Source organism: Brachyistius frenatus, unplaced genomic scaffold (assembly GCF_029030835.1).
Source record: "Brachyistius frenatus isolate BFR_SWC_R1_liver_20210118 unplaced genomic scaffold, ASM2903083v1 Contig_31, whole genome shotgun sequence".
NCBI classification, from domain to species: domain Eukaryota; kingdom Metazoa; phylum Chordata; class Actinopteri; family Embiotocidae; genus Brachyistius; species Brachyistius frenatus.
The window spans coordinates 1,531,002-1,541,241 of record NW_027210630.1 but is presented as its reverse complement, the minus strand read 5'-3'; the positions used below and the strand labels follow the sequence as shown (position 1 = coordinate 1,541,241).

General features: G+C 43.3%; 2 protein-coding genes across 2 annotated transcripts; one reads left to right on the top strand and one right to left on the bottom strand.

The window, feature by feature from the left end:
* Window positions 1–1,645: 1,645 nt before the first annotated feature.
* LOC138621597 (phytanoyl-CoA hydroxylase-interacting protein) lies at window positions 1,646–8,389 on the top strand. The gene is made up of 5 exons (XM_069699767.1): window positions 1,646–1,788; window positions 4,076–4,258; window positions 5,855–6,029; window positions 6,245–6,362; window positions 6,457–8,389. The coding sequence occupies exons 2-5, from the start codon at window positions 4,079–4,081 to the stop codon at window positions 7,001–7,003; spliced, it is 1,020 nt and encodes a 339-aa protein (XP_069555868.1). The 5' UTR covers window positions 1,646–1,788; window positions 4,076–4,078; the 3' UTR covers window positions 7,004–8,389.
* On the bottom strand, window positions 8,124–10,077 carry ppp1r3c2b (protein phosphatase 1 regulatory subunit 3C2, duplicate b). The gene is made up of 3 exons (XM_069699768.1): window positions 9,580–10,077; window positions 9,354–9,422; window positions 8,124–9,112 (listed from the first exon to the last, which is right to left on the bottom strand). The coding sequence occupies exons 2-3, from the start codon at window positions 9,365–9,367 to the stop codon at window positions 8,248–8,250; spliced, it is 879 nt and encodes a 292-aa protein (XP_069555869.1). The 5' UTR covers window positions 9,368–9,422; window positions 9,580–10,077; the 3' UTR covers window positions 8,124–8,247.
* Between the last annotated feature and the right edge of the window lie 163 nt (window positions 10,078–10,240).

Here is a 10,240-nt window from a genome sequence, read left to right as displayed (position 1 = left end):
GAGAACTCCAATATAGTGATCAGAAAATAGAATCACTTATGCAAACACTGGAGCTATGTCATGAGGACTACTTGAACCCTAGCCTATATCTAGTTTCGTATTACAATATCATGTAATTTACTGGAAATTGTTGCATTTTATTGTTGTTTTGTAATGTGATATTTTTCTAATGTGTGCTGTGGTTTGTCAGTGCATTTCCTCAAAGAAAAATTATACGTTTCTCATGTCAAGCTTCTGTAATATGTGTCCATAATTTGATTCACACAGGTCCATCTGAAGAAATGCAAATGTAATGCTGAAGCTTCTGTGAAGTGCAAATTGTTTTGATTCCAGCCGACAGCGCGAGCAAAAAAGGATAAATAAAGCCCGCTCACGGCTGCTTCTGACCATTTTCGTGCCCCAGGCCAGACACATCCTCCAACTGATGGTGTCTGGCCCTTCTGATAATGCCTCTTGGTTGGTTTAAGGGTTGTGATGAGTAAACCCACACAATTTTTGGAAAATGATAAAACACATCAAAGTGTTAGCATAATTCAAGTATAATAGAAGTTTCTGACATCATAAATGGGGCCAAATTCTCTTTTTGAAACAAACAACTCTGAACAAACATGGCCATTCCCATCTCTTGGTCTGCTAGAGTTACAAGGACAGAGGCAGACTGTCATGGCATGACTAATGATGGATGATTGCAGTTTAATTACACTCTGAGGGCATCACTTATCTGTGGCTGGCAGGAAATAAATGAAGCTTTTCAATACTGCACAAAGGGTGTTGGAATTATGGCAATACTGTATATCGCTGTCATTTTTAAAATACAAATATTAAGTGTTTGTGAGAGGACTGCACTCTCACTATAAATGTATCCTTTTGTTATCCGTTTTTATCCTATGCCTGTGTCTATTGTTTTAGCGGCAGATTATAGTCATTAATCTGGGAAGGGTCTCTTTAATCTCTGATGGAATCCTAAATTATGTTGTCAAATGAGGTAGAGCCAGTACACAAAACATCCCTCTGAAAATTAATGCCAGTTGAAATCTGCTTGCTCTGGATTTACATGGTGGCATCCCTCGCCTCCCAATAGGCTGGGGGGAGATGCCCTGTGGAGTTTGTCCATATGGCATAACAGTTGGCACATGTATATTTTTTGAGGCCTTGATGGCACTCTGTGTTATTTAACGGGACATCACTCAGCGTAATCTCTTTTTGAGTCCTCTCAAAGTGGAGTGTGTAAAAAATGTTGTTGTTTTTTTCCCCCTCCTCACACTCTCGGTGTCCGTATTGTCTCCAATCTGCGAGGTGATATTTACGCAAGCTGGCTAAGTGTTCTGACAGTATTAGAGTGTGTGTGTGGATGTAGCGCCTCGGGTCAGATTTACTGCCGTGTGATGTGTTGTGCATAGTTGGCTGACGAAAGCATGATGCTGACGAGGTTGAATGTCTCACGGTGGTCATACTGCAGTTGAAAATTCCCTCTCTTTTTATGTTTTGTTTAATTCACCCTGTGTGGCTGCATACATAGAAGTAGTCAAGTAAACATCATGCAGTGCTCGGAGCAAAAATGAGATTGGGAGGGGGGGTGGGGGGATGTGGTGGTGGTGGAGGGGGGTGTTAGAGTGTTTGTGTGACACAGAGAGGGAGAGAGAAACAGACGGGAGAAAGAAGAAGAGAGGAGCCCGTGTGTTTCGTTTCACCTCTTAATCAGTTTTCCTTTGGGATCTATCATCGACTGCAGCACAGGAGGCAAGAGAGCGGAATAAGACGCCCGGCTATCATCTTCTCCCATCACAAGTAAGGAATTCTTCTAAATTATTCTGCATATCGATGCTTATAACTGCCCAGAGAATAAATCCATTTTTATTGTACTCCATGTACAACTGTGAAGTTGTTGAGATCATATAATCTCATGCTGTGATGGAGAATTTCATTTGTGCATTTCTCGAGAACTTAGACATAAAGGCAGAGTAATGCAGCAGCTGGGAGCGATAATGCATTAGTTTTATTTGCATGTATTATATTCTGCTGATGTTCATATGCACGAGGGATGATATTTTTTTGGCAAACTTTGGACATTTCTTACATCCCACCAATGCCGTTTTGCATGAAACTGTGAGGCAGCACTAACTGATTCATGTAATGAGATTGGTGCGCATCCTGTTAAATGTTAAGGCTCGGTCAAACTGTGCATAGGAATATAGATCTCTTTGTAACAGCTCATCAATTGAACTATATTGTTTCCTCCTGAGAAATGTTTAAAAACTGGAGAACATTTTTCCTTTTCTTCATCCCACTCATACATCTATTTAAATGTATTTTAATGTATTCTTCTTGAAAGATAAAAACAGAAAAAAAGACTTTGAACGAGAGACTTGCTTTCTGTTCCCTGCTACATATGCATGATTGCAGCATCCACAGCTATGTGTCTGTGATGTATTTCAGCCATAGGGATAAGATCTGTAACTGTGCACTAACAATCCAATCTACATACTTCCAGATAAATTATAATTTATGATGTGAGCACTCGTTATAATTATGAGTGAGACCTAGTTTCCTTATTTGAAACAGCCGTCTACTATCATAGTGGAGATAATTGGCTCACATTTCTTCTTACAGGCTTATTTGTAAATGAGGTCAATAGAATTGAGAGATGGTATGGAAACCTGCATTTGAACTGTGTTCACATGTAGTGGATCCAAAAGTAGAACACACACAGAGACATGGGGCTTTGATGACTTGTCCTGCGAGAATCTCCTCTTGCCCCAGTTTCTATCTCTGAAAAGGCACCGTGGAACGAAACGAGAACAGCAGCTGGAATACAGACGCATGGAAACACACGTGCAGAGCAACAGCTCTCTCCCCTGGTCGCAGCGTCAATGAGCTCCCGCACAAATTTCACAGTTCACAGGCTTTAATGAGCTGGTGCAGCCTGTCCATCATTCTGACTGGAGAGCACCTTAACAGACCCGTGCAGTCAGGCAGTGAGTCTACACCAGGCATTTGTAGGATCAGAGAGACCACAAAGTGAACGTGTCATGATTGTTTGTACTAAATTAATAGAAGGTTATTTTTAGCCACGTATGTGATTTGGCATATGCTCAGTAAGAGAGGGCTTTTAACATAAGAAAGACGCAACGTGCTGCTTTGGTGTTGAGATGCTCGAATACGAGAGATATGAGGGTGGAAATGCTTTGAGAGATCTGTAAGCCACACTGAAGGAGATGATTTGCAATAACAAATTCCAGAAGGATGACAATTACTATTGAGGAATAGATGGTAAACAGGACCATTGTGCACACGCTGAAGAGCGTTAGCATCAGTTAAGAGGAGGAAAGGTGACAGCTAATAAAACAAACACAGGCTGACCAAAAGATTGCCCCCAAGGCTATGCGCAGCGGCGTGGATCGAACTGCTGATAGGCAGCCGAGGAAATGTGATCATACATCACCTGCTGCTGATACTTAAACCTCCCTGTGTCTGCTGAAACAATATAAAAGCTGTTTGAAGATATCTCTTGAGCTGCAAGGAGTCCACTTGCTCTGCTCTTTTGAGACAATGTGCATTTCAGCAAGGAGGCAGAAAAGGTTTTAAAAATAAAGTTTCCCTCACTTTAAATTGTTGCTGACAGGTGCAGATATTATGTTTGTTTGTGACCCCTTCCTTGAGAATTACTGAAGATTGAGGGAGGCTGCAAGACGTCTGGTTGCTGGGAGACTGCTGAAGGTGGAATGTGAAATGCATGGGGAAAGCAGCGGCCAGTCACTCAGCTGGGAGCATAGCGAGTTGTGTAATGATGGGAAATGTCAGTTAAGGGCAAGAAAAGGGAGGAGGAGGGGGGGGGGGGAAAGAGCAAGACAATGAATCAAAAGCTCGCTCACAGAACGCTAAATGAAAGGTTAATTTGATTCTGTCTGAGGTGAGATGTATTCAGCCGTGAGGTTTCTGAACTGCTGTCGGGTACAGTGTCAGAGCTCGTTGTGACACAGTTTAATCTCTTTTAGCAGATCTTGCCCATCTCCAGCACTGGCCAGGATTACTCTCTAGTTTAACCATCCGCTTTTATCTCCAATTTTAATGGCAGATTATGGAAATGGAAATGGACGCCCCTCTCTGCACTCCCTGCAACATCCAGATCTGTGAGGTGACCTGTGACTCCTTCCGCATCATGTGGGACATGACCCCGGAGGACACTGCCAGAGCCACACACTTCTTCATCGACCTGAGCCGTAAAGAGAACAAGGACCCCAACCGCTTTAAACACAGGGTCTGACCATTTGAAACAACTGCATGACCTCACGTAGCTTCCTTTGTCCTCTGCCCGAGGCCTATCTGCTCTGCACTGTGCTGTCTACATTCATATTCCTGATTCACACCAATCAGTTTTCACCCTGTGAATGGCTGCAAGTTCTCCTTACATGCCCTTTAAAAACAACAATGTTTGGCCTAAATGGGACAGCAAAACAGGCATTTAATTGAAGTCTAGTCGGGTTTAACAGATGAGTCTGACTGCTTTATCATATTCTGCTTTAGTCTGAACACAGAAAACTGCGGTTGCGCCCTTTCAGTCACTTCCAATACAAGCGAAAACCAGAATGTGTGCAGTCAACAGCTTCAGGCCGGTGACTCACTTGCACATTGATTCCTCTTAAAGTGAACAAAAACGGACAATTTCAGCTGCAGCACAGAATATTATCCATGTTAATGACTTCCACTGTACATCATTAAATCCACAAATTTAACACACACGCACACACAAAATGACAAACAATCTGTAACACTTTATTTTTCTAAATAAATGCATTTGTCAAGTTGTGTTAATCACACAGAGTTGTTTTGTGCTGAATTTAGCTACGAGCTGCTTTCCCTCCGCAGTCAGAGAATCTGCAGATAAACCTATAGTGTACGAGGCTATTCACGTAACACACGGATGTTTACCTGTTAGTCACACCAGCAGCACGACCCACAGAAATAATTCTGTTTAGTTCTGTCCCATTAGCTTCAAATGTACTTCGAGGTTAATTTGATAAGCAAATGTTAGGCTAACAATCCAAACTAAGACGCTGAACATGTGGTAAACATCATCTCTGCTTGCATCAGCATGCTCGCATTTTTATATTAAAATGCTGACATTAGTATTTAGTGAATGTGCTACCATGAAAATAAAATGTATAATCATTTAAGTGGTACATTTGGTGTCTATAGCTTTGTCAGTAGCTGAAGTCAAACATTTTTATGTTCTCACCATTAGCTATTCCACACAACCAGCAGAAGCATACTTTTTCCTTCCCTGTATTTTCTTCTTTTTTTTTGTTGCCTTATTTCCTTTTTGGTAGCGGCACTATTTGTACTCAAAATATATCTGTACACTTAAAAAAAGAAGTTCAAGACTTACGATTCTTAATTGCAGGTTCAAAATACTGACTGTAATTATGGCCTGCTATTGAGGGCAGCATTCAACAACTAAAGAAGTGCTTTTGTGAAGTGAAGTCAGGGGCAGGACTGAATGAGTTCCTCCTGAATGGACGACATGTTCTCAGTCTCTCATACACAACGTGGCACAAACAAACTTGCATCAGACATGTTGCCATGGATATATGGGCCTCTGAGCCTTGAGTAATTAGCTGTGCTTCTTAGAGGCCTTGGCCAAAACAAAGCCGCTGATTTTATTAGATGTATCCTAGTTACAGCAGCTCGGGCTTGAAACAGAATATCATCCTAATAAGGAAAAGTTTATGGAGGGAAACGGCTGACTTAACAATTGCATTTACATTTGCTTTGAAATGTAAATTAAACAAACAGCAGCATGTTGTAGCCTTGCATCCTGTTCCTGATGTCACCTCTCTCCTGCTTTATCCTGCAGGATGTACCAACCAAGCTGGTTGCTAAGGCTGTGCCTCTTCCCATGGCAGTGAGGGGACACTGGTTCCTCAGCCCGCGGACACTCTACTGTGTTGCTGTTCAGACTGCTGTCAGACAGCCAGACGGTGACTACCTGGTGTCAGAGTGGAGCCCGGTGGTGGAGTTCTGCACTGGGGGTAATTATATGTCTTACAGCTAAAGGGACAGTGATTATGCATGCGAGGGAATATGAGCGCTTTGACTAAAGTAATGCAAGATAAGGACAAAAAGGGCAGTGCAAAGAAGTGGCAAAAAGAAAAACCATTCAGTCTCAGCACCGGGTATACTCATTAGCATTTGAAAGCAGTGCAAACTTGAATTGATTATACAACTTCAAAAATCTACTTTGCAGACTATGCTATGGAGCACCTGCAGCAGCTTCTTGACAAGGCCAACGGCTCTGCAGGGAGGCTGCTGAAATTCTCTGTGTTTTATCGAAACCAGCACCCAGACTACTTCGACTATGTCAGGTCAGTGCTGCATTCTTTCTCTTTATGGTCTACCTAAGGCCAAGCCCACAGCAATAAGTTGCAATACTCGTTTCCTTTGTGTGTCTTGGATTAGGAGGGAAGGTGGAGGACTGATGCGTCCGGCCCTTAAAGACAGCAGTGGGAGTCACGGCTCTCCTATCAACGGCAAACTGCAAGGAGTCTTCTTCAGCTGCAACACAGAGTTTGATACAGGCCTCCCTCCAAAAGACTCTCCGTACGGGCCCCTGCGGTTCCAGATCCCAGCTGGACACCTGCTGAACCCCAACGTCTGCCTGTACTTCGCAGACTTCTACTGTATGTACACAGCCTACCACTATGTGGTGCTCGTGCTGGCCCCTGTTGGCACAGAGGGAGATGCCTTCTGTCGCACTCGCCTCCCTATGCTGGACTTGGCCTCCAACCCCTTCCTGACATACACTGCCCCCCAGAGTCAAGGGGAGGAGCCTCTGTACTGCCACGCCAGTGATGTCATCCTCGAGGTGCTTTTCACAGAGCCGGTCCATTTGGATCAGGGCGGCGTGGAGCAGATCAGGGGGCACCACCAGCTTATGAGTCTGACCACAGCGAACGCCAAGAAAGACCCAAGCTGCAAAGTGTGCAACATCAGCGTGGGGCGCTGAGGGAGAGTGCTGATGTAGCACAGACATGGCAGTGTATGAGTCTGCACTTCAGAGAGACGCGGCGTTGCACATGACAGTTGAGCCCATCACGTGTTGGTCAGAACACTGTGGAAACAGTCACCTCTCAGGGTGCATCCGTGTTGCTTTCCCACCTCCTCCCTGCCTGGACTAGAATAGTGTGTTTTAAATAGAAGACTTTTACGGAGTGCATCCATCATGATCACAGAAAATCACGTGAGCACCCATCCATGGCTGCTGAGTGGAACATGCACTGAAAACATGACAGGCCGAAATTTAGAAGGCTGAACTAAATCCGTGTTGATGAGAGTCACGAGTGCTCTCAGCAGGTGTCTCCGTGATGTTTTGTAATATAAATGTTTGCTCCATGACGTGTTTTCTGTTTTGCTGAAGTATATGTTTAATGTGATAGCTTTTGCATAAATTAGAGTTGAAGACAAATTATGATAGACATAAAAAAATATTTTTTTACTGTAGAAATAATTTCTAGTTTTGCGATGCCCTCTCTACAATCACTGCCAGATGTTCTGTCTCCCTCAAACAGAAGTAAAATTGTCTAATCATTAATGCTGCTTTGTAACTTAACTCTAGTTTGCAGCATCCTTGCCGAATATGTTTGTGCTTTAAAAACTAACTGTAGAGTGATCATTTAGAAATTCATTATAACCCTATATAACACATTGTGTAATTGTTGCATGACAGACTTTACTGCAGGACAATATGATACATTATGACGATGAAAGCCATTTGGCGAGTTGGTCTCTTCAGCATGTGGGAGGAAGGTAGTGGGGAAGATGGTGTCTCCAAGCTCCCTACAGTGACCCTTTGACAGCATGCCACAGCTCTATAAACAGGGCTGAGCTAAGTTTAGCTGTTTGCCCAGCCCAGTAATCTTTGACCTATATGGGAATCCCAGAAATGCCCAAAGTGAAAGGCATCCCCTCCCTGCTGCATGACATAATTCACTCGGTGGTGACTGGCCAAAAGGATGTGTGGCCTGGAAAACTGTTCACCGAGTGATGCTCCATGTGAAAGAAAACTGAAAAAGAGAACTGAATGAAACAAAACGGGCCTGTTTTAAAGACTTTTATATATATATATATATATATACAAAGAGGTGCAGTTTCAGATTGAAAAAAACATTTGAAAAAATACTCAGAACACTTTCACTTGTGGATTATGTAGCATGCACAACAAAAATAGGGATCCTTTCCAGGTTGACGAACTCATGCCCTTTCACATAGATTCTTCCCGCAACAGAGATGTGAGCTCACACACACCGTAATGCTGTAATTCTGCCCATTGTTATTGTCCCAGAAAGGCTTGCTCTGCCCTCCTGGCAAATAAATTAAACAGAACTCTATCGTCTTTTTGGCGTCTAGAACTTTAGGAATGGAAATGTGAAATTCAAAGATGTCTGTCTGAGGTCCTCCGAATCGTTTCTGCATGTACTTGCAGGGCACATCTCTGTAGCTCTGCCACGAGTCAAAGGTGATGCGCACACGCACATCCTTCTGGAAGCTGATGTTTCTGACTCGTACGGTACCGCGGAGGACCTGCTCACTAATACTACAGTTCTCCAGGATTACCATGCTCTCCGCCAGCTTGGCACGAAAGGCCTGAAAATCTGACGAGGGCTGTGGGAAGCCCAGTTTCAACCTCGTTCCTGGGCAGCAGGTGCTGACAGTGCAGCTGTAGCCATCCTCTGTCATGCTTCCCAAACCCTGCAACGATGGCAGTAGGTCAAGGTCAGGCTGCTCCTCTTCATCAGAAAATACTCTCACGGCTGTTAGAGACAATCCTTGAGAGTCGGCAAAAACCACACGTTTGTCCTTGACTGGGATCAGAATGACGTCATCATCCAGGTCATTCAGGAAAAATGAGAACGAGTGAGTTGGATCATCTTGGCTCAAGATGTCAGCGAATAGCTGTTTTGAAACTGGGGGACGGATGCACGGTCGCATGGGTTTCAGGATGGGGACCCAGACATGAGGACACAGTTGTTTACGCTGGTTCAAGCACAGCCTGACAGCAAGCTCCACAAGTCCAGCTGACTGGGCCATTGACCCGAGGCCGACCTCTGGCAGGACACTTTTAAGAAATAAACAGTGATATTAATAAGGACTGCTGCCCTAGAAACATGATTCTACTTGTATACATTGTAATTGTGCTGTTTTTTTGTTTGTGAGTTGCTTTAAGGAATGCATCACGAGATCAAAGTGACTTTATATAAAAAAAATGTTGTGAATTATAATTCACACTCAATTTGTGATAATGATTGAAGAAGTGATGCATGTTAATTCACCCCACAGCAGCAGAATGAAGAGCTTACATTGTACTGCACATCTCCACACTGGCAGTCTGGTTTGAGTGATAGAAATATTATCCTCAGTGCTTGGTTCTGCAGAAAAGAGAAAAATATTATTATGTCAGTATTACAAGACAACATCTTGATAAAATTGTTGTTACACTTTATAAATCTTTGAGTGCAATACTACGATTTTAATCAAACACAAAACAGGTGAAAGAGTCTCAAGTATATTTAAAATCTTACTTACAAACTCCCATGAGCAGTAAGTGGTAGTGAGTAGTCTCAGTCATCCCTTGGCCTACGGCAGAATCAACAACCTATTTATACTACCTCAGTTAAGATGTCATGTAGTATGCTCCTCCCTCTCCACTCTCCTGACCAATCAGTCAAGATTTGTGGTTTTGTGTTCCTCCGATGTTGTTTTAAATCTGCCTATAACACTGATTTCACGTCATTTACCGCTACATTCTTTAAGTTTAATTTATGTGATACTTTTGCTCAGCTTAATTCAGCTTTTGACGGGTCAGGATAAAAACATGTGGTTACATTATGATGTTAGCTATACAGATTTACTCTACGTAAAATTCTGTCCGTGTTATCACCTGTGTAGGCCACTGCTAACATGGTGGATTAAATACGTGAAGGTCTGCTGTATGTAATTCCACTCTGCATTGTGGAAAATATCCAAGTCATCCGGGACATCCACAGAGGCCTCCATGGGCCTGGATCCAAGCCTGTTGCTAGCTGGCTCCTGCCCCAAAGGCATCACCGTACTATCATGGCCTATCAGCATGTGTGATGCTGATGAGGTCCGGATTACAAACAGCTCTCTGCAGGCCAGTCACCTATCCAAGGAAGCTATTCAAGGATCGACCCATGTACGTGCACATATTGAGTTACATGAAACA

Coding starts and splice junctions, on each gene's coding strand:
- LOC138621597 (XM_069699767.1), top strand. CDS start 4,079: ATGGAAATGGAAATGGACGCCCCTCTCTGCACTCCCTGCAACATCCAG. Junction 4,259..5,854: donor CCAACCGCTTTAAACACAGG/GTCTGACCATTT, acceptor TTTATCCTGCAG/GATGTACCAACCAAGCTGGT. Junction 6,363..6,456: donor GACTACTTCGACTATGTCAG/GTCAGTGCTGCA, acceptor GTCTTGGATTAG/GAGGGAAGGTGGAGGACTGA.